At 46.9% G+C, this 26721-nt stretch overlaps 1 protein-coding gene across 2 annotated transcripts in view; it reads right to left on the minus strand.

Annotated features, from left to right (window-relative positions):
- The window catches only part of CLCN7 (chloride voltage-gated channel 7), a 41098-nt gene extending 22792 nt beyond the window's left edge, over positions 1-18306 (minus strand). For both annotated transcript variants that reach the window (XR_013833141.1, XM_079953768.1), the window contains exons 1-12: positions 18125-18306; positions 12229-12300; positions 10940-11011; positions 9929-9994; positions 8625-8757; positions 5833-5942; positions 5341-5421; positions 4572-4634; positions 3356-3439; positions 1905-1998; positions 338-402; positions 91-207 (exon numbers count right to left, since the gene is read on the minus strand). Coding sequence is in view for 1 of the 2 variants with exons in the window: in XM_079953768.1 (XP_079809894.1) it covers positions 91-207; positions 338-402; positions 1905-1998; positions 3356-3439; positions 4572-4634; positions 5341-5421; positions 5833-5942; positions 8625-8757; positions 9929-9994; positions 10940-11011; positions 12229-12300; positions 18125-18244 (1077 nt within the window). In the remaining variant the exon portion in view is untranslated. The remainder of the gene's footprint in view (positions 1-90; positions 208-337; positions 403-1904; positions 1999-3355; positions 3440-4571; positions 4635-5340; positions 5422-5832; positions 5943-8624; positions 8758-9928; positions 9995-10939; positions 11012-12228; positions 12301-18124) is intronic.
- Positions 18307-26721: the final 8415 nt, after the last annotated feature.

Raw genomic sequence — 26721 nt, forward strand, 5'->3', positions numbered from 1 at the left:
ACTCCTCCTCTGGTTATGTAGAGAATTCGTGTGTGGAGGCCAGAGGAGGAAGAGGAGGCAGCGAAGCTTCGAACAGGTGTTGCCTTTTACCTCGGAGTCAAACCGGCCAAAGTTGATGAGTCCAGGGCTGGACAGGTCCCAAGGATTCCCTTTGTAAATGCTCAGGATGGAGTTCAGGGTAAAGGTGGAGATCATGGAGGCAAAGAACTACACAGAGAGGAGGGGGGGGGAGGAGTGAGGAGCATGCCCAGAGTCGGTCTGTCCGCCGAGGACTCGCCTTTCAGTCCCCCCTCCCCCCCTCCCTGCTCCCAAAGCTCCCCCAGCGCCCCAGACTCACAATCCTCCAGGTCAGGAACTGGTTCCAAAAGGATGCGCCTTCCTCCAAGCTGAACAGGACGCCACCTGGTGGAAGGGAAAGGCAGAGCCAGTGAGACTTGGCTTGTCCGCTCGGAGGCAGGAGCTGACCAGCTCAAGGTAGGGACACCAGGCGTGGATTCAGAACGGGCCTTTTCTGCGGTGGCTCCCCATCTGAGGAATGCTCTCCCCAGGGAGGTCTGCCTGGTGCCTTCATTGTACACCTTTAGGCACCCCGCGAAAACATTGCTCTTTAACCAGGCCTTTGGCTGATCGACATCTGATGCCCTTTTAAATAGATTACAGTCGTACCTCATGTTACGTTTGCTTCAGGTTGAGCGTTTTCAGGTTGCATCCTGTGGCGACCCAGAAGTACCAGAAAGGGTTACTTCTCGGTTTCGCCACTCATGCATGCGCAGATGCACAATATGACCTCACGTGCATGCACAGAAGCGGCGGATCGCGACCCACGCGTGTGCAGACACGGGTTGTGTTCTTTTCAGGTTGCGAAGGGGCCTCCGGAACGGATCCCATTTGCAACCAGAGGTACCACTGTATTAGTTGTTTCTGTTATTATATTTATTATGCATTTTGTGGTTTTTATATTGTAATTTTATTTTGTGAAACACCCTGTGATCTGCAGGTATAGGGCAGCATACAATTAACGACAACAACGACAACAACAATTTATGGCTGTGTAATCAGAGGGGGAAACCATGGTTTTCCCAGTAGTGATGTATGGAAGTGAGAGCCGGACCATAAAAGAAGGCTGGTCGCTGAAGAATTGATGCTTTTGAATTATGGTGCTGAAGGAGACTCTTGAGAGTCCCATGGACTGCAATAAGATCAAACCTCTCAATTCTGAAGGAAATCAGCCCTGAGTGCTCACTGGAAGGACAGATCCTGAAGCTGAGGCTCCCATACTTTGGCCACCTCATGAGAAGAGAAGACTCCCTGGAAAAGACCCTGATGTTGGGAAAGATGGAGGGCACAAGGAGAAGGGGACGACAGAGGACGAGATGGTTGGACAGTGTTCTCGAAGCTACCAGCATGAGTCTGACCAAACTGCAGGAGGCAGTGGAAGACAGGAGTGCCTGGTGTGGTCTCGTCCATGGGGTCATGAAGAGTCGGACACGACTAAACAACTAAACAACAACAATCGGTGGGGGGGTGCCTTCTTAAACCTAGATAACGAGGCGCTGGGCTTTGGGAAGGAGGCGTGAGGCTCTAACAGGCTCCCCATTTATTTATTCATTTCCCCCGCCCACATAAGGTTGCAGTCGCACAAGTAAAGCAAGAGAAAGCTGCATGCTTACTGTATTAATATCATGACCATCTCTAGTATTAGCATCATTATCACCACAGTTATCACCATGGCTCATAATGGATTGCAGTAAACGGTTTTGCCAGAAGACACAGACGCTCTGAGACGCTTGGACAAAGCAACCAGTAACAGGAATAGCAATGATGCTAATTGTCATCAAAAATACTAATGACGTGCAGCAAACAACTCTCCAGTTCTGCCCGTGGGGGGGGGGGAGGCGCTTTACCGACAGGAGCCCCAAAGGCAGCCGAAACGCCAGCAGCAGCTCCAGCGGAGACGAAATCCCGCTTCTCCGTGTCCCTCCGGAAATATTCAAAGATCTAAAGAAAACACGGCCCCAGAATGGATTACAACTTGGGAATGGGTCGCTTAACACACACAAGCTCAAAAACCCCTGGATGCTCTGCAACCCCTAAGTAACTCAAGCAGTGCCCCCCCCCCCAAATGAATGAGCCAACCACAAAGACCACCAGCAGCTTCCTTTGTGTACTGTGCAGGATGCTAGCTTGCCAAGATGGCCCAGGCCAGGACTGCGAAGCAACTTTGGTGAGGGAGGAGGGCAACTGCATCAAACCCCTTCCTGCAATGGTTCCAACGGCTATTGGGTCAGCTGTCCAAGGAAATGAGTATGTAAACCAACCAACCCCTGTGCTGCAAAATATCAGTCAGCAATATCAAAAGCAACACGATGGCCAGAAACAATAAGAATGTGAAAAACTTTATGGAATAATTCAGAACATCAAAGCTAACAAACTGAAGTCTCTGAAAGTCCTTAAATGAATTACGGTGCCAGACATTACCCGGCGGAGAGCAAGCTGTGAATCTTTGTATAATCAGCAAATGTCCAATTCTGATGTCCAACTCTGAACACTGTGTTTCCAGATAACAACTACTGTTTCGTTGAATTCTTCATCAGCTGATTAGTTCAACACTTGTAAGTAGAAAGATATGTAATTTCTTCATTAACCAATCTGTTTTCGAACAGATATAATGAAAAATACTCTGGAACAGTGCTCATGCGATTATGTAGTCAACTCTAGTCACATAATCGCATGAGCACTATTCCAGAGTATTTTTCATTATATCTATTCATAAACTTTCAGAGACTTCAGTTTGCTAGTTTTGATGTTTTGAATTATTCCATAAAGTTTTTTCACACTGTTATTGTTTCTGGCCATGAGCGTGGCAGCGACAACTGCCTTCCTCTTGGTCCAGACAATGTCACCTGCTCTGCTCACAGATCTGATGGGAGGCCTGTGTTGGTCTGGTTGCTCTCCCAGGCAGTCAGCATCTGCACAAGCAGAACTAGGCAACTCTGCCAAAAGAACTGTAATGTTAAAAACAGGAGTCTGAACTTGCTACTCTCCTCTTCCCTCCCCATCCCTTTTTCCTCGCATGCTATGTCTGTTTATGCAGTTTCGTGCTAGAGGGCCGAGACTCTTCTGCGACGCAGGTTCTGCAATCTGGGTATGCCCATTTGGTTAACGGGTGGGGTACAAATGCTTTAAGCTTGAGAAGTGGGAGACAGGCAGGCCTCATACCTGCCCCCTGGCATCTCCAACATCTGCTACCAGGATCGGGGCTATGAGAGACAGCGGAAGCCGCCACTTAGGGAGGAGGTCCTGGCCTGCGGGGGCTGGAAACCCAGCGCAAGCAACCCACTTATAGGAAACAAACCTTGAAGTCTCTCTTCAGAGAAGTTGACCGTCCTTGAGATATGCCAGCTGCGATGACAGCTCCAGAGTGAATCATCGGCCCTTCCTGAAACCAAGAGAAGCAGGAATGAGAGGGAGGTAGAAGCTGGCTTGCAAGACTGTGCTCCAAGCAGGGCTGGACTTAGGTCTGATGAGGCCCTAAGCCAGTGTTTCCCAACCTTGGGCCTCCAGCTGTTTTTGAACTACAATTCCCATCATCCCTGATCACTGGTCTTGCTAGCTAGGGATGATGGGAGTTGTAGGCCAAAAAACATCTGGAGGCCCAAGGTTGGGAAACACTGCCCTAAGCAACTGAAGGTAATGGGCCCTTTATATGTCCAGCTGTCCTTTGACAACAACAAATTGTCGCTGTTTCTTGTGTTGAATATATGCTATATTTGTGGACCTAATAGGTATCTCAAGCCATCTGCACATGTTGCCATGAAACCAGTCCATGCAGAATGTAGGCACCCTATATATAGAAAGGAGCAAACCAGTGATATTTTAGTGAGTAAGCTAGCAGGCGGGGGCCATTACTTACATTATAGGAGCCTACACAACACAAAACACTGTTGGTATACGTAGGTTTTATTTTATTTGTTTTTTTAATCTTATATTAAATTGATTTTTATTTTTTATTTTATTGTTACTCACGTTTTATACTGTATTTTATACTGTTTTTGTTGCATCAATTAAATGTTTTAAATTTGTTGTTAGCCATCCTGAGCCCGGTTTTCTGAACCAGGAAGGGTGGGGTATAAATTAAAATTTATTATTATTGTTGTTGTTTTTTTATTATTATTATTATTATTATTATTATTATTATTATTATTATTATACCAGATGAGCTATTGTCCTGACTTGGCAGGTTCTTATGTTGGCGCAACATCTCCCTAAACACTGATTCTGATCGCAGCAAAACAAGCTGCCTGAGGCACATTTTTCTTTTCTTTTCTTCCTGTTGTCAAAGCCACGACGCACAACTCATTCGCCACGATCCTGAGGCGGCAGTTGGGTACAGGCCGATAACAAATGGCAAGGGCAAAGGCTAACGAAGAAGCGCCATTGAGAGCAATGGCTGCCATGCAGAAACCTTCAGAGGATGCAATGCAAAATAGCCGGGAGGTGGAATTGTTAGACAGGAAAGACAGGAGCAGCTGCTTTTCGGGGTGAAGTTTCTGCTTCCTCTCCTCAGTTACCTTTCCAACCGCCAGGCCTCCGACCACAGAGAAAATCACACCACAGACTTTAACCACCAGCGTCTACAAAGAAAGGAGATACATCATCATCATCATTATTATTATTTAAAAGTTCCCATTCTGGGCTGAACTCTGGGCTCCTATGCTCAGTTCCCTCAGCCGAAAAGTGCTGAGCTGACGCAAGAGGAGTACACGTTTAACCTTCAAAGATCTCGCCAGAAAAGAAACAGGCGCCGAACCAAAACACGGACTCTCGTTCCAAAGGAAGTGAGGCGAGAGAACTACTCCGATCTTTGTCACCAAAGACAAGTGAACTAGTTCGCTGACCCTTATTTCCCTCACAGAGCTACAATTCCCAGAGCTCCCTGGCAAGAGGGACTGATTCTAAAACCGCTCGGGAACTGTAGTTCTGTGAGGGAGAAAAGGGCTCTCCTAGCAACTCTTGGCACTCTTAACAAAGCACACTTCCCAGAATCCTTTGGGGGAAGCCATAGTTGTTTAAAGCAGCACGGTTCTGGCTTCAAATGCATAGTGCAAATAGGTGAAAAGCAGCAGATCCCATAACGGAGGCAGACACGTCTAGCAACATGTTTGGATGTGTGGCAGAGAAATGGGCCATTTTTCATGTCCAGTTTTACACAAACACACACAAAATGTTCTCACTAAGGAAGCGGAGGGGCAACTTTCCCTCATAAAAGTCTCAGGTGTATCAGGAGAAAGGAGGGACACTCCGAAAATTGCCAGGCACAACCTGTCCTCCCTCTCTCACCTTCAGCCGGACCACGTGGGGGATCTTAACTCCATTGAGGTAGCACTTGATCTGAGGTATTCCACTACCAGCTGCCACAGGCTACAAGAAAAACAACACAGAGAAAATAAGTTTGCTTGGGGGTATTTCTGTCATTCGAACGGCTCTGAGGCTGGGCAGTCGCTACATATTACCCTCCACATGCAAATTGTAAGAGGCAGTGTGGCTTCATAGATTGGATGCCGAACTAGGACCTGGGAGACCGGGGTTCGAATCCTCCCCTTGGCTGCAAAGCTCCCTGGGTGACCTTGGGCCAGTCACTGCCTCTTGCAGTATTAGCTACCTCACAAGGTGGTTGTGAGAGTTAAAATGGGGTGTGCAAAGCGCGTATGGCTCCTTGGACGAAAGGCGAGGCAGAAACGGGATCATGAAACTCATTGGGAGCATCAGCCTTTGCCAAGGCGCGAATTGCAAAATGGCGGCGCGGGCAAGAGACCCGGGCGGAGGCCTTACCTCAATAAAAGCAACGATAACGGCCCCGACCATCACAATGCTTGCGTTCAGCGTGGCCCAGAGCAGCAGAGAGAAGGACAAGCCGCCTGTCTTGGTGAATTTGTCAATATCTGAGGAAAGCAGGTTAAAAGGGGAAAACAATATCTGGCCATGGATTTGGGGAGAGGGCGGGGATGTGTGTAAAATAGGCATGGGTGATATATCTGTTACAATATGGATGCAATGCAGCTGCAAAGTGCTAGCTTGAAAAGTAAACATGATGGGAATGTTGGGAGTGCCCGTGGGAAACACAGGGACAGTCAATTCACAGTGCGAAGCACCGGAATTAGCTCAGAGTGTAATATGAGCTCTTCCGTTTGTTCCTGTCCAGGAAGTGTTTGTCTCTTGACTGCTGGAGCTTGAAGAGAGCAGTCACTTTTTTTGTAATGCTGCAAAGACAGAAATAAAGGCATGTAAATACGTTTCTGTCTATCTCTTTCCCCTGCCCAGGGGGGGCAGGAAAGAGGGGTGTGTTCTTCTCATGCTGAGAAGGATCGCCTATTGCGACCTAGCCTTGATCTTGCTGGGGAATGCAGCCAGGGAGGTCAACAGGGAATCATGCCGGGTGCCTAGCAGAGTTGCCAGTTTCTCCTGATATGGGCTTGATTTCCGACAATATCGACATATTGCCCAGGACCGGTATGAGGAGCAGACTGCGATGTTGGTTTCACTAAGCTGTATATCAAAGATGAAACCGTTGCGCTCCTGAGTCCCTCTGCCAGGGGCGCAGCTTCATCCAGGAGATGCTGCTACCAAGGGGATTTGGAAGAAGGGCGGTTTTACCAGCGATATACTGCTGAGTGAAATACGTATCACGGTCTGCTCCTCATACGGAGCAGAGGGAGAAACAAGCTGCATCGGTTCCTCCCTCCTAGTTGGGGACTTCCCTGGCTTTTTTCTGGCCCACGTAGGACCAGTCTGGATAGATGGCCTTGGTGAAGATTTGACGTTTTCATCCCCAAAAAAGTTTTTGATTTGAGTTTACTGAAATGAGGCTGCATTTTAATGTTGTATTTTAATCCTGTTTTTAAGTTGTATTTTAATCAATTGTTTTTATACCTGGTGTTAGCCGCCCTGAGCCTGGTCTTGACTGGGGAGGGCGGGGTATAAATAAAATTATTATTATTATTATTATTATTATCTTCAAACTGCTCGGCTGATGGGCGCCTGATTGCTGCTCCCTTCTGCCAAGCGTTTAGCGGAGCCCCCAGTCTGGCACTGGCTTGCCCAAGCCGGCAGTGGGGGCGGGGGGGCTCCATGAAACTGCCCCCTCCCCATCTGAGTGGCCCCGATCGCTCAGCAGGGGTGGGTGAGAGGCTTCTTCTATGCCCCAACTGCAAAAAGCCCAACGCTGCTGTGGTGTCAGATCGTTCAGACACCACCATTGGTTGGGGTGGGGGGAGTTTCTTCTAGACCACAACTGAGCGAACCCCAATGTTGATGAGGTTTCAGGGCTCACTCAGCTGAAGCGGGGGGGACCTCCCCCAGCTGAGCAGCGGCCAGGGCCAACTACACTGGCCCTCGTCTGCGAGGCCCTGAGGTGAAAGGGCCCCAGATCTGGCAGCGAGAGCAGTTGCCGTTTCACCCTGTGTCTAGCCCAGGCTTCCTCAACCTCAGCCCTTCAGATGTTTGGAGACTACAATTCCCATCATCCCTGACCACTGGTCTTGCTAGCTAGGGATCATGGGAGTTGTAGGCCAAAAAACATCTGGAGGACCGAGTTTGAGGAAGCCTGGTCTAGCCAGCTGGGGCCAATGCAGCTTGTTTCAACATTGCAGTATATCGCCAAACCACGACGTCTGGCTGTCTTTGGTGGAAAATGTTGAAAAATCTAACGTCGCCTAGCCCTGGTGTGAAAGAAGGCAGGCCTCAGCTTGATACAGTGGTACCTCTGGTTATGTACTTAATTCGTTCCGGAGGTCCATTCTTAACCTGAAGCACCACTTTAGCTAATGGGGCCTCCCACTGCCGCTGTGCGATTTCTGTTCTCATCCTGAAGCCAAGTTCTTAACCCGAGGTACTATTTCTGGGTTAGCGGAGTCGGTAACCTGAAGCATACATAACCTGAAGCCAATGTAACCCGAGGTACCACTGTACAGTCATGTTAGTACAGGAATATGTTTTATACCTTTTCACCTATGTCCACCTGGTAGATATTCTGAAGTCCAACTCCCATCAGCCCCCATGCTGGCCATCCAAGCTATTCTGCCGCCATTGGGGATGGCGGATGACACAATTCTGTCTGGTTCCACTGGCTTTCATTCACAGCACATGGCGAAGGAGCCCACCTGTCCTTCGCCCGCAGGCAGCAAAACACCTTGTGCCGGCCCTGCGCCAGCAGTGTGGGAAGGGGGGGCGATGGGGGCTGCCCTGGGTGCCCTCACTGAGGGGGGTGACATTCGGCGCACTGTCTGCCCGCAACTCCCAAGCCTGCCCCAAGCCCTCAGGGTAAGGGGGCAGAGCTGCGCCACTTTGCCGGTGGCATAACCCCCTTCCCCCTTTGTTCTGACAGCTTGGGGGAGGCTTGGGTGGGTGGGCGGTGCACCGTGGGGGTCCACCATGGGAGGCTCGCTCCACCCCCATGAACGGCTCGCTCTGCCCCCGGCTGCAGGGTGCATGGCCGCTCCGGGCACCCGAGCGGCTATCCCGTGCCTGGGAGGGCACCCTCCATGCCATGGCCCCCTCGGGAGCATGCCCACTGTGGGCAGCGTGGACATATGTTCCGCGACAGCCCTGCTGCACTCAAAGGATACTGCCCTTCACCACTTTGTATTTCAGCCCAGCAATGTATTCCACCACAATGTCGATGAAGCAAGCAACGAGGCCCGTGAGGATCCCGATCATGGCGCAGATGACCCACCGACGAATCTCCACCGTCCGGAAAGCCTGCGTTAGAAGAAGTCGCAATCAGAGGGGTCTGCCTTATTATGCTGCTTCTTACTGACACTATTCAATTTATGAGTGGCCTAATATAAATCGGGACGCAGGTGGCGCTGTGGGTTAAAGCCTCAGCGCCTAGGGCTTGCCGATCGAAAGGTCGGCGGTTCGAATCCCTGCGGCGGGGTGCACTCCCGCTGCTCGGTCCCAGCGCCTGCCAACCTAGCAGTTCGAAAGCACCTCCGGGTGCAAGTAGATAAATAGGGACCGCTTACCAGCGGGAAGGTAAACGGCGTTTCCGTGTGCGGCTCTGGCTCGCCAGAGCAGCGATGTCACGCTGGCCACGTGACCCGGAAGTGTCTCCGGACAGCGCTGGCCCCTGGCCTCTTGAGTGAGATGGGCGCACAACCCCAGAGTCTGTCAAGACTGGCCCGTACGGGCAGGGGTACCTTTACCTTTTAATAATCACCTCTCTATCTGGGGCATAATATTCGACTTTCATCTTAGGAAAGGCTATGGGAAACAGATTTGAAATTTTTGGTTGGTGCTGTGCGTTGGAAAGAAAATTATATGAAAATGATAACTACCGTTGGTGTTTGACTCCCAGCAAGCTAGCAAAAATGTATAAGACAGGTACAAATATCTGCTGGAAATGTCAAGAAAAAGAAGGCAGCTTTTATCATATGTGGTCTCGTAAGGTAATAAAAAGCATTCTGGGAAATGATCTATAATGAATTGAAAAAAATGCTTAAAATAACTTATAAAAGTTATTATGTAGCTGGATGATGGCTTCCATTACTGACATTTTCTGTGGATTTTTGCATGGTTTTTATTGCAATGCATCGCTCTTTCTTCCCTATTTTACGCGATGCTTTAAAAAGTTTTGTAAGTCACTCAGAGGCTCTCTATGTAGCAAGCGACTAATAAGCTGACTAAATAATACTGGGCTGTGTCAAACATGAGTCATAAGGAGTAGAAATCAAGGGATATTACATTATTTTCATTGTGTCTAATCTGAGTAGAATGCAGTTGGATATCGTACAGCAACAACAGATTAGGTTCCACTGTATTTTTAAAATGTGGATTTTCGGATGTGGGGAGGGAGGCGTACACATAACCAGATCTGAGATTTTGCAGGAGGAACCTCACAGCAATCCTTCGGCCCTGGAGATGGACTGACCGTATGTTTGATCCTCTTCTCTTCATCCAAGAACAGCTGGTTCTCACAGTTGTCATAGTCCAAGCTCTTAACCAGCAAAAAAGAGAGAGAGAAGGGAAGTGAGAAAACAGAAACAAGAAGCCAGGGGAATGCAGCCTGCTGGGGAAAGGCTCACTTTGCCTCAAAACTTACTAAAAGCAGCCCTTTCCGAGATTGCACCATCCCACCAATGCCCTCATGCAGCCTTGTATTCGAGTGGTAGTCGCCTGATCGCCATAGGCGAACAGGAATTCCATGGAGGGCGAATCAGTGGAGGAAGGACAGAATGTTCTTTGCCTCCCTTGCGCCCTGCACTGAGAAGAACTGAAGCCTCTTCCTCCTTGCCCAGCACAGAAAAAAAACCCCCAAATGCTACAGCTTTTTATTAGTTTAACCCAGCTAAACTAATAAAACTTTTTCAGCAAACTTTTTCAGCACGGGGCCAGTCCACTGTCCCTCAGACCTTGTTAGGGGCCGGACTATATATATATATATTTTTTTGGGGGGGGGAAATGAAGAAATTCCTATACCCCACAAATATCCCAGAGATGCATTTTAAATCAAAGAACACATTCTACTCATGTAAAAACACCAGGCAGGCCCCACAAATAACCCAGGGATGAATTTTAAATAAAAGGACACATTCTACTCATGTAAAAACACGCTGATTCCCGGACCGTCCACGGGACAGATTTAGAAGGTGACTGAGCCGGATCCTGTCCCCGGGCCTTAGTTTGCCTACCCATGGTTTAACCAGTTGAATTATTAGTTAACAAGATTCGCATACATCCAGAGGGTTACAGGCGCCACATCTCTGTGCAAAATACGCAAACAAGAAGGAGCAGACCTCTCCATAACTTTTGTGGGTTTATTGTTTACAAAATCTGCTGGATAGCTCTCCCGGGTGGTGGGTAGATCTCCCAGGTTATAACCAACATCCCCACCATCGCACGCCAGTTCCTTTCCAGTTGGAACCTTAAGCTGGGTGCCCACCTCGTACTTGAGAGAGAGGACTTTCTCGCTGTGAGGGATCTCGTTAGGGTGCGCCCGAGGCGGATCCATTTCCTGCAAGACACAATCGTCACGATTCTTAACGCCGCCTATCAAAAACTGGGTTCATTTTATGTTTTTATTTCACGAAATCAACATGCCACCTGATCGTAGGAAACCTCAAAGCGGCTAGCAAAAATAATAAGAGCAGTGAGATCATTCATAAAAGCAATTAAAACATTCAAAAAACGGAAACCAGCAACAGACCTCAAAACACCTCAGTGTTTTAAATACCTGGCTAGGCCTTAGGTTTCAGGGCTGAGGTGCAGGGCTGATACGACAACCCCCACTCTGGTGACCTCCAGACGTTCTGGAGCCTGCGACAGATGGGAACCATAATCCAGAACATCTGAAGGGTGGGGGTTCTCTTATCAGCCCCCAACTTGGAAGGACAAGCTCAGGGCCAGGGGCCAAATTTGGCCCTCCAGGCCTCTCCATGTGAACCTTGGGAGGGTTGTGTGTGAGAGAAGAGAAACTATCCTAGCGCATAAATAGGAAAAACTGCATGCATTGCCCCGCCAATTTTTGCTTCTGGCCCCGCCCACCAGCGGCATGCGGTCCTCAGGAGGTTGTCCAGGAAGGAATGTGGACCTCGAGCTCAACACAAAGTTTCTCCCTTCTCTAGAGCAGGGGTCAGCAAACTTTTTCAGCAGGGGACCGGTCCACTGTCCCTCAGACCTTGTAGGGGGCCGGACTATATTTTGAAGAAGAAGAAAAAGAACGAATTCCTATGCCCCACAAATAACCCAGAGATGCATTTTAAATAAAAGGACACATTCTACTCATGTAAAAACACGCTGATTCCTGGACCGTCCGCAGGCTGGATTTAGAAGGCGATTGGGCTGGATCCAGCCCCCGGGCCTTAGTTGCTCTAGAGCAGCAGTTCTCAACCTGTGGGTCCCCAGATGTTGTTGGACTACAACTCCCATCATCCCTGAGCTCTGGCCTTGCTAGCTAGGGGTGATGGGAGTTGTAGTTCAACAACATCTGGGGACCCACAGGTTGAGAAAGGCTGCTCTAGAGCAACTAAGGCCCGGGGGCTGGATCCAGCCCAATCGCCTTCTAAATCCAGCCTGCGGACGGTCCAGGACTCAGCGTGTTTTTACATGAGTAGAATGTGTCCTTTTATTTAAAATGCCCGAAACTAGAGGGTGCCCGAAATGTCCCCTCCGAGGCAGTTTCTGAGTGCTACCCAGCGGCCTCTTGGCTCCCCCTCTGCAATGCTCACTTACTGGTCCATGTTCGTCGTCGAGGTCCACGTAGCTCATGCGCCCGAGTCGCAAAGAAGAGGAGGACGGGGTGAGCTGAGGGGGCAAAAAAAGAACAGGCATGTCAGTGAGCCAGTCAGAGGAATCAGCTACCAGGCCTCAGGTAAAGCCTCGTCCCTAGATGAAAAGGCAAGGTATTTTCATGGTCCTGTCCTTCCACAGTTGGTTACCAAACCCTTGCCATTTGGACTGCTGTGTTTGTAAATGGCTGGGTTAGCTGCATATGTGGATAGGAAGGCAACATGAATACAGTGGTACTTCGGGTTACAGACGTTTCAGGTTACAGACGCTTCAGGTTACAGACTCCGCTAACCCAGAAATAGTGCTTCAGGTTAAGAACTTTGCTTCAGGATGAGAACAGAAATCGTGCTCCGGTGGCGCGGCAGCAGCAGGAGGCCACTGTTAGCTAAAGTGGTGCTTCAGGTTAAGAACAGTTTCAAGTTAAGAACGGACCTCCGGAACGAATTAAGTACTTAACCTGAGGTACCACTGTATTTAAAATAAATGTTACTGCAATTAATTTTATTTCTCACACACTGTTCCCCCAAGAGGAAGGTCACAAAAGTTTTAAAAATCATTATTAAAAAGAATCTAAAACAAACTGCAAGGACAAGAAAATTGTTGATAGGTTTATTATCTTTTTCGCAAACCACTCAGAGGTTTTTGTTTACAGTTAAGTGGTGTATAAATTGTATTAAATAAATAAAATAAATACGAAGATGGTTGGTCATGTGAATATATATGTTTGTGTGTGTACATACATATGTGCGTGTGTGTGTGTGTGTGTGTGTACAGTGGTACCTCGGGTTAAGTACTTAATTCGTTTCGGAGGTCCGTACTTAACCTGAAACTCTTCTTAACCTGAAGCACCACTTTAGCTAATGGGGCCTCCTGCTGCTGCCGCACCGCCGGAGCCCGATTTCTGTTCTCATCCTGAAGCAAAGTTCTTAACCTGAAGCACTATTTCTGGGTTAGCGGAGTCTGTAACCTGAAGCGTATGTAACCTGAAGCGTATGTAACCTGAAGTACCACTGTATTCAGTTAAACATCTGGCTAGTTCAGATGACAACCTTGAGCTAGGGTAAGAACACTGAGAACTTAAAGAATAAAAGTCACTTTATCCAGGGGCAGTCCACATATATATATTGGCCTATTCCAGCCTCTTTTTATTAATGGTGACTGCTTCTGCTCAGAAAAAGCATTTTGGTTCCAGAAATGCATTCTGATTGTACAGATAAAATAAACCAATAGAATTCTACAGGATGTGCTGCTAGTGTGTGAAAACAGTCCAGATCCAACGATCCCAAGGCATGCATCTCTAGATTACAGAGATGTCAGGTGCCATACTGGTTCCCAGTCATCTTCACTTGGTCGCAAGTGGCCAATAGCTAGGTGCAAAATGCTCCTGGTGTCCGGCTAATTTTGAACACTGATCTTCATCCCCTCCCCCAATCTGTGGCTTCTATCCAGTGCTAGACCCCTTGAAATTAACAGACATGACTAATTTATTCTATCCATTCCAATGGATCTACTCAGAGTAGGACTTCGTCAGATGCACTGCTTTGTGCTGTTGTCCTTATATATATTATTAACTGCATGTCAACCTGGATGTTATGAAACTCAAGGGAGGGGCACTGAAATAATTTTAGAAGGAAAAAAAAAACAGAAGAAGGAAAAAACAAAACATGTAATGCTGAAGGAATTTGTTGTTGTTGTTTAGTCGTTTAGTCGTGTCCGACTCTTCGTGACCCCATGGACCAGAGAACGCCAGGCACTCCTGTCCTCCACTGCCCCCCGCAGCTTGGTCAGACTCATGCTGGTAACCTCGAAAACACTATCCAACCATCTCGTCCTCTGTCGCCCCCTTCTCCTTGTGCCCTCCATCTTTCCCAACATCAGGGTCTTCTCCAGGGAGTCTTCTCTTCTCATGAGGTGGATAATCCTTCTCCTTATGCAACGAAAACAAAGCCCACGGACGTCTTTTTGTCAAGCGCTTTGAGGTTTTATTACAATCAAGCAGTATATAATTTTTAAGAAATAAAATGAAAAAGCAACGATCTATGTCAACTGGAAAAGAGTCAACAGCAGCAAGTCACAGCTTGCTAGTCTGAAAGGCAAGAACTTGAATGAGAGGCGCTGAATTTCCAGTTCTTGGTCATGGGTCACTCAGTTCACTGCTAGCTTAAAAAGGGGGTTAAATAAATTTTAAAATGCTGGCTGATAACTGCTGGACAGAAGAGTTGCTCCTCACAGCATCAGAGCACTTGGGAAACAAAGAATTCAAGGGAGCACAAACCATCACAATTCCTAGCACCTGCTTATATAGATACACAGAGAGACAGCATTTCACCTTTCCAAGTCAAACGCAACATCCTAAAATGGATGGACTTGGCTCCCAGTTCCCTAGAAAACTTCCTGAGCAGCCAGGATGAAACTCAAACAATAGCAAAGCTTTGGGGCAGAGGGGCACATCTGGAACAAGACAATCTCCTGGTCTTGGAGCTGTACGATTGGGGTGGGGGGCAGAGGCCCCAAAGCTCAATTTGGGATGCAGAGATGTGCAACCATAATCCCCATATTTAGGCCATGCGACAGTCTGTTCCGGGAGCGATCCCTCCTCAATTCTTAATTTATTAAGTGGGCTGGCAAACTGCCAAACGAGCAAAATGACGCGCAAACTGTTCACAGTCAAGGAGATCTAAGGCAATGTTCTTCATCCAGGCCTTTTATGATAGATTCCCTGATGCTGGAGCTTTTAGTTCTGATCATTCAAGATCTCAGAGGTAGAAGAAAGCACTCTGTCAAGCTCGCTTAGGGAAAAGAAGCAATTCCTGAGCAGCAGGAATAATACTAACATATGTACGTGCTGTTTATTTTCTTGCCAGAGTCTTCCAAAAGCAGCTTACAACAATTTTGTTGTTGTAAATACTCCCCCCCCCAAAAAAAAAAAGATTTGCAGAGATTGAAAACGGTCTCAGAAGGCCAAAAAAACAACATATTTATTGTGGGAAATTTCCTCTTTCGAGGTAAGGCACGTGAAGCCTGACTGCCAACATGTGACATTCCAAAATATAATGCAACACTTTGACTTGGTTAAGAAGGGAATGTATTTTAGCTAGGGGGGTAAATCACAGCGTTTCATATATTTAACCACACCACTGCCAGCTTGACCTCATGAGACTCCAAAAGAACCGAGACAACTGCTTTGCACTCATAGCAAGACTGGGAACGATCAAATCAATTGTTGAGTGTAAAGTCTCCGTGTTTATAATGTCAACACTCAGGGGAAGCTGTGAGCTGCTCCTTCAAAACTCTGAATGGGTTGAAACAAGAGGGTGGTTCTTACAACTTGCAGAGACACAACTCACTAGCTGGGAGCCTGAAATGGGGAAATGCCGGACTTTTGCAAAACTGTCCATCAGCTAATTGCTAGGGCTTTGGGCGCTTTGAGACCAGAACTATTCATTTCCCAACACCCAGCTGATTACTGGTGCTGAGAAAAAGTCACTAACTATCAGTGTTAGAAACTGACATATGAAAACTAGGAGCTAAATGGCACCTTAAACCTAGGTTACAGGCGCAACAACAGAATGCCTAGGCGCACTTTTTTAATAACAAGAATACAAAGCTGAAAATGAATGAACTGCAGCTAAAATATTATGTTCATTTTTCACATGGTCTAGTCCTTCCCCTGCTCACCCCCTAATATTCTTAAGAGGGTCTCTTTTCCGGTCTTCAGAGAGTAGCCAGAAGTGGAGAGGCAGAAAAAGGTCCTCTTTTCCTTCCACTCTGCAGTTATGATCTGAAAACTTAGGAGCAGTATTGCGTCCAGAGCTCCCTGGGTCAACCTAATGTAGCTCACAGCATAGGTGGAGTCGGGGGAGGGGGCAGGGGAGAGCTGCCCCCCCATCAAGTAAATAAATAAAAATACTTACCGGTAACTCAAATAGAAACTGCAGAAAGATTTTGACAGATTTTTCTGAGCAATCGGGATCAAAAGAAAATAATTTGAAACCACTGCTGTCGAGACATTTCATTCTGAGTCTGCTAGACCAACCTTGTACCTCCAGCTGTTTTTGGACTACAATTCCCATCATCCCTTGCCACTGGTCTTGCTAGTCAGGGATGATGGGAGTTGTAGTTCAAAAACAGCTGGAGGCACAAGGTTGGGAAACACTGTGCTAGACAGAGCCAGGAATAGGGTTATTTGGGTGTCCTGCCCCAACCCCAAACATAAACCCTGGCTACACCCATGGCTCACAGGGTTGTATAAATGAGGAGGTGGGGAAAGCAAAGCATGCTGTCTTGAGCTGCTTGTTAAATCCAATAAACAAACAAACACAATAAACTGGCATAATTGTGGCCAGACCAATGGCCCATGCAGTTTCAGACAAGTGATGGTCATTGCCATAACTTAAAAGTAACAGTCTAGTCTTCATGCTTCGGAATACAGTGGTACCTCGGGTTAAGAACTTAATTCGTTCCAGAGGTCCGTTCTTAACCTGAAGCACCACTTTAGCTAATGGGGCCTCCTGCTGCTGCCGCGCGATTTCTGTTCTCATCCTGAAGCAAAGTTCTTAACCTGAAGCACTATTTCTGGGTTAGCGGAGTCTGTAACCTGAAGCGTATGTAACCTGAAGCATCTGTAACCCGAGGTACCACTGCAAAGGTCTAAATTAAATAAGCACATAGGTCGTTGTTTTATACTGAATCTGATCATGGGCTGCCTATCTGCACCAACTGGCACTCTGGGTTTTTCAACAGACAAAACCCAGCCCTACCTGGATGCCAGACGTTGAACGTGAGATCTTCTGCATGCAAAGCAGATGCTCTAACCACTGAGCTTAGATCCCCTTCCCTATAGACCAGCAAACAGTACACTTATAACTCACCTCAGAAACCACCTGGGGAATCTGTGACTGGGGAAACGATTCTCGTCTAGGTCAGGCTAGAGCCAAGTTGTGCCAGGTTGAAAGAGAGAGCGAATCCAGGAACCAGACTCAGCAGCCCCTAGATGCACCTGAATGTGGAGGCTGCAGAGCCCGCTCAAATTCATTACCAAACCCCACACATGCGCTGCCTCTTATCAGGCCACTACCTGCGAAGTGGCCACCCATTTCCCCTGGTGTGTGAGGGCGAAGCACTTTGCACATGCCCAGAGCACGCTTTATACTTGCTTTTACTTATTTGTGTATTCAAAACGTTTCTATGCTGCCCCCTCCCCCGGGATGAAAAGGCACCCGGTCACAGCTGTGCCATGGAACTGAGAATGCACCCTGGGTCTATGCAAAGGTGACAAGGAAGCCACGAAAGAGCAGGTGACACGGGCAGCCCCTTTGCTCGTGTCGTAGGATTTTACGGTGGGAAGGGATCCCAAGGGTCATCTAGTCCAACGCCCTGCAATGCCGGAATAACGCAGACAGACTCGTCCCCACCTCACCCCTCAGCAGTGTTCGGGTCCAGCTGGATCAGGCCAGAGCCCCTTTCAACCAAGCATCCTGCCTCTCGTAGGGGCAGCGGCCAGTCACACACACACAAGCAGGCAGACACAGACTGCAGCAGACACACACACCCTGAGGGGGATGACTGCCTTAAGAAGGGGCTCCTGGCTCAACAGCTGCTGAAACAACTCCCCGGCCTGGAGGCGAGCCTTTCAATTCTTCATTCCGGAAAGGCACTCTGGACATGCTCAGGAACACCGCCCTTCCCACCCCCACCAATCGAGCCCTTGGGGAGGTCGACTCCAGGCATCGTTTCAAATCTGTCAGGCGGATGAGCGGAGTTTTACAACAATAACGTCCCGGGGCAGCAGTAAAGTAGACTTCGCCTGCTGCTGGAGGCTCCCCGGCTCGGCGCTCACCTGGCGGGGCGGGGCGGCGGCCCCTCCGCCCGTGCCGTTGAGCAGCGGCGTGGCCTCGCCTTGGCCCTCCGCCTCGCCCTCCCGGCCGGACCACGACACCATCTTGGCCACGTTCGCCATCGCCCGTCCGGCCCGCGGAGACAGGAGGCCGGGGATGCCCCGCGCAGCAACCACGAGCCAGCGGTCATGTGACCCGTACCCGCAGCCGGCGGAGGGGCACGTGACTCGCCTCCAAAGCCCCGCCCCGACTCCCCTTCCCGCGGCATCATGGGAGTTGTAGTCCTCAGGATTCCCCCCCAACCCATGCACTTTTTGTGTGCTTTCATTCCTGGGCAGTATTAGTATAGGCTTTATTTTCACTTTTAGCGCTTATCATTTTAATAACGTTTTATAATTTTAATCTGACCAGTCTTTGATCATGTTTATTTTTTTTGCTTTTATCCTGAGCATGTGCAGAGCGCGGGAATCGTTGCAGCAGTTCCTGAGCCCCTGCGTCTTTTCTCTCTGTTTTTGGTACGAAAATAAATGAAAGCACCCTGTGAGAGACATTGACTCCCAACAAAAAAATTATGGCAGTTTATTTAATTTTTTTTAATGCTGTGAACCGCCCTCGGATCTTCGGAGGAAAGGAGGCATACAAAGTTAATAAATAAATAGCGGACTCTCCAAGTGTCCCTATTTTCCAGGGACATCCCTGATTTACAGAATCCATCCTGGTTTCTGATTTGATCCCGGAATGTCCAACTTTTCCTTAGGATGTCCCTATTTTCATTGGAGAAATGTTGGAGGGTATCGAGTTATCCAACCCCCCAAGCTGTCTGAAGGCAATCTTGTATAGGGCAGGTTTTTTATGTTTTATTATGTTTTTATATATGTTGGAAGCTGCCCAGAGTGGCTGGGGCAACCTAGGAAGAGATGTGGTATATAAATAGTAAAATTATCATTATGGAATGGGACATCCCTATTTTCACTGGAGAAATGTTAGAGGATATGAAATAGACAATTTCAATGTGGAAAACCAGCCAGGTGACAACTTTGCACGATTTGTTCCTGAATTATGTCTGATTCCATTATAGATGTGATTAGTTGTGGCTGATACCATGACAACCCTCTCCAACCAGATGCCCCCCAAATATCTGGAGGGCACCAGGTTGCCAAAATCTGTCTCATGTTTCAAATGTTAAGAGTTCTCATAGGAGCACCCAAAGAAATGCCTGCTTGGAGCATCTGAAACTTTGATATACTTGGGAGGGTTTTGTGAGATTCTTGGTGACTCCAGCTCCAGCCAGCTAGGGATAAGTCCCAGAGCATTTTATTTTACAAATCATAAATGAATTAGGCAGCGCTCAAATGGCACTCATAGGTTTTAAAGCACATTTGAAGCACATTCCCAACTCCCTCAATGAATTCTGGGCACTGTAGTTTACCCCTCAGTGAAAACTCCTGTCAGCCCTCCACAAACTACAGTGCCCAGAATTCTTTGAGGTAAATAATGTGCTTTGAATGTGCTTTAATGTATAGGATGCATGCACCCACAATCTGAGAGTCTTCACTGTTGCTCGCAAGATCTGCCAGCCATTCTTCTGTCCTGCTGCTGCGGAAGGATGGGTCAATCTATGGGTTTCAATCCATTTCTTATTCCCCCCCCCCCATCTCAAATTTAGTTCTCCACATTTGCAATTACTATTTTTCAAAGTCCCCGTGCGCAGATTTCTCCCAACTCTTCTCACCCGAGGCTAAAAAGGCTACAATAAGACATTTTTGTATGCACTTTCTACTAATCGCATATATTTGCAAAGCCGTTTGCCATAATAAAACACACTTTTGCATGTTATTTTCGCTAATTTAGGCATGCTTTATCCTAGTCTTATGTGTTTTCTGTACTTTACTTTGTGTTTGAGTTCGCATACTGCTTTGGAATGTGGGACGCAGGTGGCGATGTGGGTTAAAGCCTCAGCGCCTAGGGCTTGCCGATCGAAAGGTCGGTGGTTCGAATCCCTGTGGCGGGGTGCGCTCCCGCTGCTCGGTCCCAGCGCCTGCCAACCTAGCAGTTCGAAAGCACCTCCGGGTGCAAGTAGATAAATAGGGACCGCTTACCAGCGGGAAGGTAAACGGCGTTTCCGTGTGCGGCTCTGGCTCGCCAGAGCAGCGATGTCACACTGGCCACGTGACCCGGAAGTGTCTCCGGACAGCGCTGGCCCCCGGCCTCTTGAGTGAGATGGGCGCACCAACCCCAGAGTCTGGCAAGACTGGCCCATACGGGCAGGGGTACCTTTACCTTTACCTTTTTTACTGCTTTGGAAAGTATGAATTACGTAGATTTGAATGTGAACTGAATCAATTCCCACCACCAACCACCTTGTTCCTGTTCAGAAGCGAGAGGCCTCCCTGCTCCCCAGCAACTCCTTTGAACCGGCCCATCTGTCTGGGAAAAACCTGGTGAGGGTGGAAAGTCCAATGACTGGACATGAGCCAGCAGGACGAATGATCATGAGTCACCCAGCCACCAACCTGATCTTCATGCCTCTCGCTTCCATTTTTCTCCTTCCAATCACTTGCTTCCTGCAGACCTTGCCCCGTTCTCAAAGGCGAGGGAAAGAACATGAGAAATGGCTTTGAAAACAAGACTAAGGAAGGAGCCTCTGCCTCTCCTGATGTAGTCGTACTGCAGCTCCCATTAGCCTTAGCCAACATGGCCATTGGATGGGGTGAATGGGAGTTGTAGTCCACCAACATCAGGAGAGTAGAAGGTTCCCCACTCCTGACCTGAGTGAATAGATCTGTCTTGGCAGCTGTTAATTCATATTTACTTGGAAAACAGATGGGAAACCTGTGTCTCACTGTGGAGGAACAGCAGAGCCTTCATGGCTAGTAGCCTTATTTTCCATGAATTTACCTAATTTGTTTTTAAAGCCATCTAGGTTCGTGGCCCTCATTGCCTCCTGCAGGAGTTAGTTCCATAAAAACAGAATGGTAGAGTTGGAAGGGACCGCATGGGATCATCTAGTCCAACCCCTGCAATGTAGGAATCTTTCTCCCCAGTGTGGGGCTCAAAGCCACGACCCTGAGATTAAGAGTCCCACACTCTGCAAAGATGTCCTTCCTTTTATCTGTCCTGAATCTTGCAACGTTTGGCTTCATTAGACACCCCTTGAGTATTATGAGAGATGGCCTTTGGTTTGGACTCAGTCTGGCCCTTATGTTTCCCTCCCCTTATGGTCTTGATTTATCGGCTACTTTTAAAATGAGGCTGCATTTTAAATTGCATTTTAACCTGTATTTTAAATTGGCTTTTTTCCCCTTTTCTTTTCCCCCTATTTTGTTTTTACTGTGATTTTATTGGTGTTAGCCGCCCTGAGCCTGGCTCTGGCCAGGGAGGGCGGGGTATAAATAAATTTTATTATTCTTATTCTTATTATTTTGTACACCTCTATCATGTCCCCTCTTCAACACCTTTTCTCTAAACTAAAAAGTCCCAGATGCTGCAACTTTTCTCCATATGGAAGCCTCTCCATTCCTACTCTGAAGCTTTTCGAATTCTACAGCATCCTTCTTGAGGTGAGGAGACCAGAACGGTACACAGTATTCCAAACACAGCTAGATAAAAACCAACAGATAGAATAATGAGAGGAGAATATAGTGGGTCTCTCCAATATGTATTTCACTTTATACAATACAGCAAAATTAAACATGGCTTGGGGCTGTGGAAGCAGAGAGCAGCGGGGCTGCAACCGGACAGGAGAAGTACAAAATGGTGGAAAACCTGGGAGAAGATTATAATTGTCCAGCCAGAAGGAGCTCATTGCTATATTTCTTTCAGGATTATCTTTGCCAGTTATGAAGTCCTAACTTTCCAGTAGACATGGCAGGACTTTACATTAAATTTGCAGCGGATGCTTCTGTTTAGTCATCCTCTCCAGTACAGATGTGTTTGGAGCAATAAGCAAGAATGTTATCTATTTTTAAAAGGAATGGGGATGAACGCTGGAAGGAAGAGTCAAATTACATGTGATGGGCAGTTCCCCTATTCCTTCCACTACAGTGGTACCTCGGGTTAAGAACTTAATTCATTCCGAAGGTCTGTTCTTAACCTGAAGCACCACTTTAGCTAATGGGGCCTCCTGCTGCTGCCGCACGATTTCTGTTCTTATCCTGAAGCAAAGTTCTTAACCTGAAGCACTATTTCTGGATTAGCAGAGTCTGTAACCTGAAGCGTATGTAACCTGAAGTGTATGTAACCCGAGGTACCACTGTATTTTTTTTTTAATGAAAAGCAGTCAATGGGAGGCTGAAATAGGGAGAGGAGACTCGGTGTCTGGAGAGCTGGCTTAACCCTTTTATTTACTTACTATCTCCTCCCTGCTCAAACCTGCCTCACCCCAGCTGCTTTTCTGCTCATAAGGGGAGAGAGAGACGGATCCTGTATATTTTCCCCTGCTGCAAAAGGGGAGAGGGGGGGAATCTGGAGTTGGGAGTCGGGTTAAGCAGCCACTTGCTGCACAAGTCCTCTGTTTCCAACTTGGCCTGCTTTTTTTCACAGCTGCTTTTCATTTAACAAAAATAGTTTTTTAAACCCTAACCGTATCAGGAAGGAAAATCCATGCACTGCACACCATGTGTTGTTGTTGTCGTTTAGTCGTGTCCGACTCTTCGTGACCCCATGGACCAGAGCACGCCTGGCACTCCTGTCTCCCACTGCCTCCCGCAGTTTGGTCAGACTCATGTTGGTAGCTTCGAGAACACTGTCCAACCATCTCGTCCTCTGTCGTCCCCTTCTCCTTGTGCCCTCCATCTTTCCCAACATCAGGGTCTTTTCCAGGGAGTCTTCTCTTCTCGTGAGGTGGCCAAAGTATTGGAGCCTCAGCTTCATGATCTGTCCTTCCAGTGAGCACTCACGGCTGATTTCCTGAAGAATGGATAGGTTTGATCTTCTTGCAGTCCATGGGACTCTCAAGAGTCTCCTCCAGCACCATAATACAAAAGCATCAATTTTTCGGCGATCAGCCTTCTTTATGGTCCAGCTCTCATTTCCATACATCACTACTGGGAAAACCATAGCTTTAACTATACGGACCTTTGTCGGCAAGGTGATGTCTCTGCTTTTTAAGATGCTGTCTAGGTTTGTCATTGCTTTTCTCCCAAGAAGCAGGTTTTTTTAAATTTTGTGACTGATGTCACTATCTGCAGTGATCATGGACCCTGAGAAAGTAAAATCTCTCACTGCCTCCATTTCTTCCCCTTCTATTTGCCAGGAGGTGATGGGCCCAGTGGCCATGATCTTCGTTTTTGTGATGTTGAGCTTCAGACCATATTTTGCGCTCTCCTCTTTCACCCTCATTAAAAGGTTCTTTAATTCCTCCTCACTTTCTGCCATCAAGGTTGTGTCATCTGCATATCTGAGGATGTTGATATTTCTTCATACCATGTGTACTTTGAGCCAAATATTCAGCCTTTCTGAGTCATGGGCTGGAAGTTTCTGAGCAGAAAGGCCATGCCCGCCCCCCGCCCCTATGAAACTGCAGAGTGGCATGACTGCCAAATGTATTTTTTACATAGGGAAAGAAAAGTGCCAACATCACTACACTGTGGCACTGGGAGAGAAATATTGTGGGATCTTCAAGTCATCCATCTTGCGGTACTAATACCTGGATAAGAGCAGGCAGAAAACAGAGGCAGGTGTTGAGGTACAGAGGGATGAATGTGTCCTTTTCAGTTTCCCATTTTTCCAATCTTAAATTCAGTTCTCCATGTTTCCACAACAATGTGCAGGTTCTTGCTGTTGAATCCACGAAAATCCACCAGTTTTGCATGCAGTTCTTCTGATTACTCTGCCCATTTTGGCAAACATTCCGCGCCCATCAAAGCAATGCAACGTAATATGCTATTTTCACTTACGTATACATCTCCACGCACTCTTTAAGTATATGCATTTTAGGACACGTTGTTTGGTTAAAGAACCACATCGCAAAATTCGGACAACCGTGGATTTCAAAGGATAGCTGTTTCAGTTCGTGTATTGGTTCAAAAACTTTGAATCGGGCCATTTCTCATCGAAATGCAAGCAAAATCAAATTCCGTTCCTGCCCTAGGCTGTGGTGGGGAATCCAAAAAACACTGCTCAGTTCATTGATAAGATTATACACAGGCAAAACACTGTAGCTGCTGTATAAGGGATTGCGATGAATATTGAAATGTAATTGGATTAAATAAGACTTTGGAAGCAGAATTAAATGAAATTATCTTACCTTGAAATCTAGCATGCGGGGGGCTAGCTAGAACGTGTAATTGGCATAATAAGGGAGGCCTACAATTTGGATAAAAAGATTGGTTTTCAGGTGGAAAAATCAAAATTAGAAACTGAACTGTTAGAACCCAATGCCAAGATACTATCAAGAATGTATAGTTTGCTGTTGAAATGGAATACTGAGGAAGAAACGGTAAAATCTGCTATGATAAAATGGGCATAAGATATAGGACATAATATTATGTTTGCTGACTGGGAGCAGTTGTGGATCACTGGGGTTAAATTTACGGCATGTAGTGCCTTAAGAGAGAATATTATGAAAATGATGTACAGGTGGTACATGACCCCAGTCAAGCTTGTAAAAATCTATCATTTGCCCGATAATAAATGTTGGAAATGTAAAGAAACTGAAGGTACATTTTTTCACCTTTGGTGGACGTGCCCAAGGATTAAGGCTTTCTGGGAGATGATCTACAATGAAATGAAAAAGGTATTTAAATATACTTTCCTGAAGAAACCAGAGGCCTTTCTCCTGGGCATAGTCGGCCAACTGGTGCCAAAGAAGGATAGAACTTTCTTTATGTACGCTACAGCAGCAGCAAGAATACTCATCACAAAGCATTGGAAGACACAAGACTTACCCACCCTGGAAGAATGGCAGATGCAAGTAATGGACTACATGGAAATGGCGGAAATGACTGGCAGAATCCGAGACCAGGGAGAAGAGTTGGTGGAAGAAGATTGGAAGAAATTTAAAATATACTTACAGAAACATTGTAAAATTTTTGAATGTTGATGACATTGAAATGAAATGAAGGGGTTCTAGCAATAAGGTAAAAGATTATGAAAGAATGGGTTGATATTAGATGAAAGCTCGAAGTTAAAATATGTGAGGAAAAATAATTAAGGATAAACCAATAGATGAATTTGCTGAACCAATTTTTAAGTGGAATACAAAAAAGGGAGGCGTGAGGAAGTCAGGAAAATAAGTTAACTAAAGAGGAGAAGATAAAAAAGAGGGATTTTTGTTTTTCTGTTCTTTTTTTTCCCTATGTTAATTGTCTGTATTTTTGTATTTTTGTATTTTTGTGTTTTTGTATTTTTTCTTGTGTTTTTTCCATTGATTGTCTTATAACTTCTTTATTGTTAAAATTTAATAAAAAAAATTTTTTTTAAAAAAAAGAACGTGTAATTGGCATTTTAATAGATTGATATTTGAATTGGAATGTTAATTTGGTATTGATATAATGTGGCATATATTGGATTTTTGTAATTGAAAATTTATTTTTTAATTTATTTTTAAAGAAAGAAAGATAAGATGATGCACAACTACCAGAAAGTCCTCCTGCACAAGCCCATTGAATAAAAGTGTTGTGTTTGCTGCGTCTTGACTTCTGCTTCCCACTATTCTGCAGTGGTGCTGTTAAGAGGTGTGTTGTTGCTGCTGCAGCAGCTTCAGCAACTGGACAAAAAATGCATTGACAGTACATAGCCAAAAACCAGGCAGGATCTACCCAGCTTTCACTCTCAACACGTCAGTTTGGTTCTCGAAACTTGTTTGCCCATTTTTACAATCAATCCAGAGTGAGACTGAAGTGGCAGGAGGCTGAGGGGGAGAAATGGCAAGTCTGTCTTCAGAGGTGAGGCCCAGAGGGCTGGAGGCGCTTCCAGAATCGGGACTGCTGCTATTTTCTGGTGGGATTCAATCACATACCAGCAATTAAAGTGGATCTGGTGCTCTTACAAACCCACTTTAAAAAATAAATCAGACTTTTTAGTAGCAAGGACAGTTAAATGCACTGGGAAACTGTGGTATATCGAGTACTTGATGCAATGTGATAAAACAGTTAGAAAGGATGCTGAAAAACTAGCTGACGTGGTCCAACCTGCTGCCAGATCTGAGTTTGCTATCCGGACGGACAATGCTTTGTCAAACTAAACGCACCAGGTGTTTGCTTTCAAACCAGGTCAGCTGGAAGTAACCAGAGACTATCAAAGGGGATGGAGGGAGGAAATCGCAAGGGCAGAAGAAGGGCAGGTACCAGAGAGCTAAACAGCAGGGAAGGGAACAATCGCCAACACTTTGTGGTGTAAACTGCGTTCTGAATGGACAGTGCTGAGTTGAGCTCCCATCCATTGTGCTGTTTGCTGAGAGCTCATTTATTTTTTGCTGGCTTGTGAACCTGCTGGTGGTGGAGGCGGGAGCTATCTGCCTCTGAGGTGGCCACAGCGTCCTTCAACAATATCTTTGCCACATTATACTTCAGGAGAAGCGGCACCCCAACCCCACCCTGCTCCCAAGCTTATCCTAGCCGTCTGGGTTGCAGATTGCCCTGTGTGGGTATGAAATGGG

Source organism: Podarcis cretensis (assembly GCF_951804945.1).
Source record: "Podarcis cretensis genome assembly, chromosome: 14".
Taxonomy (NCBI): domain Eukaryota; kingdom Metazoa; phylum Chordata; class Lepidosauria; order Squamata; family Lacertidae; genus Podarcis; species Podarcis cretensis.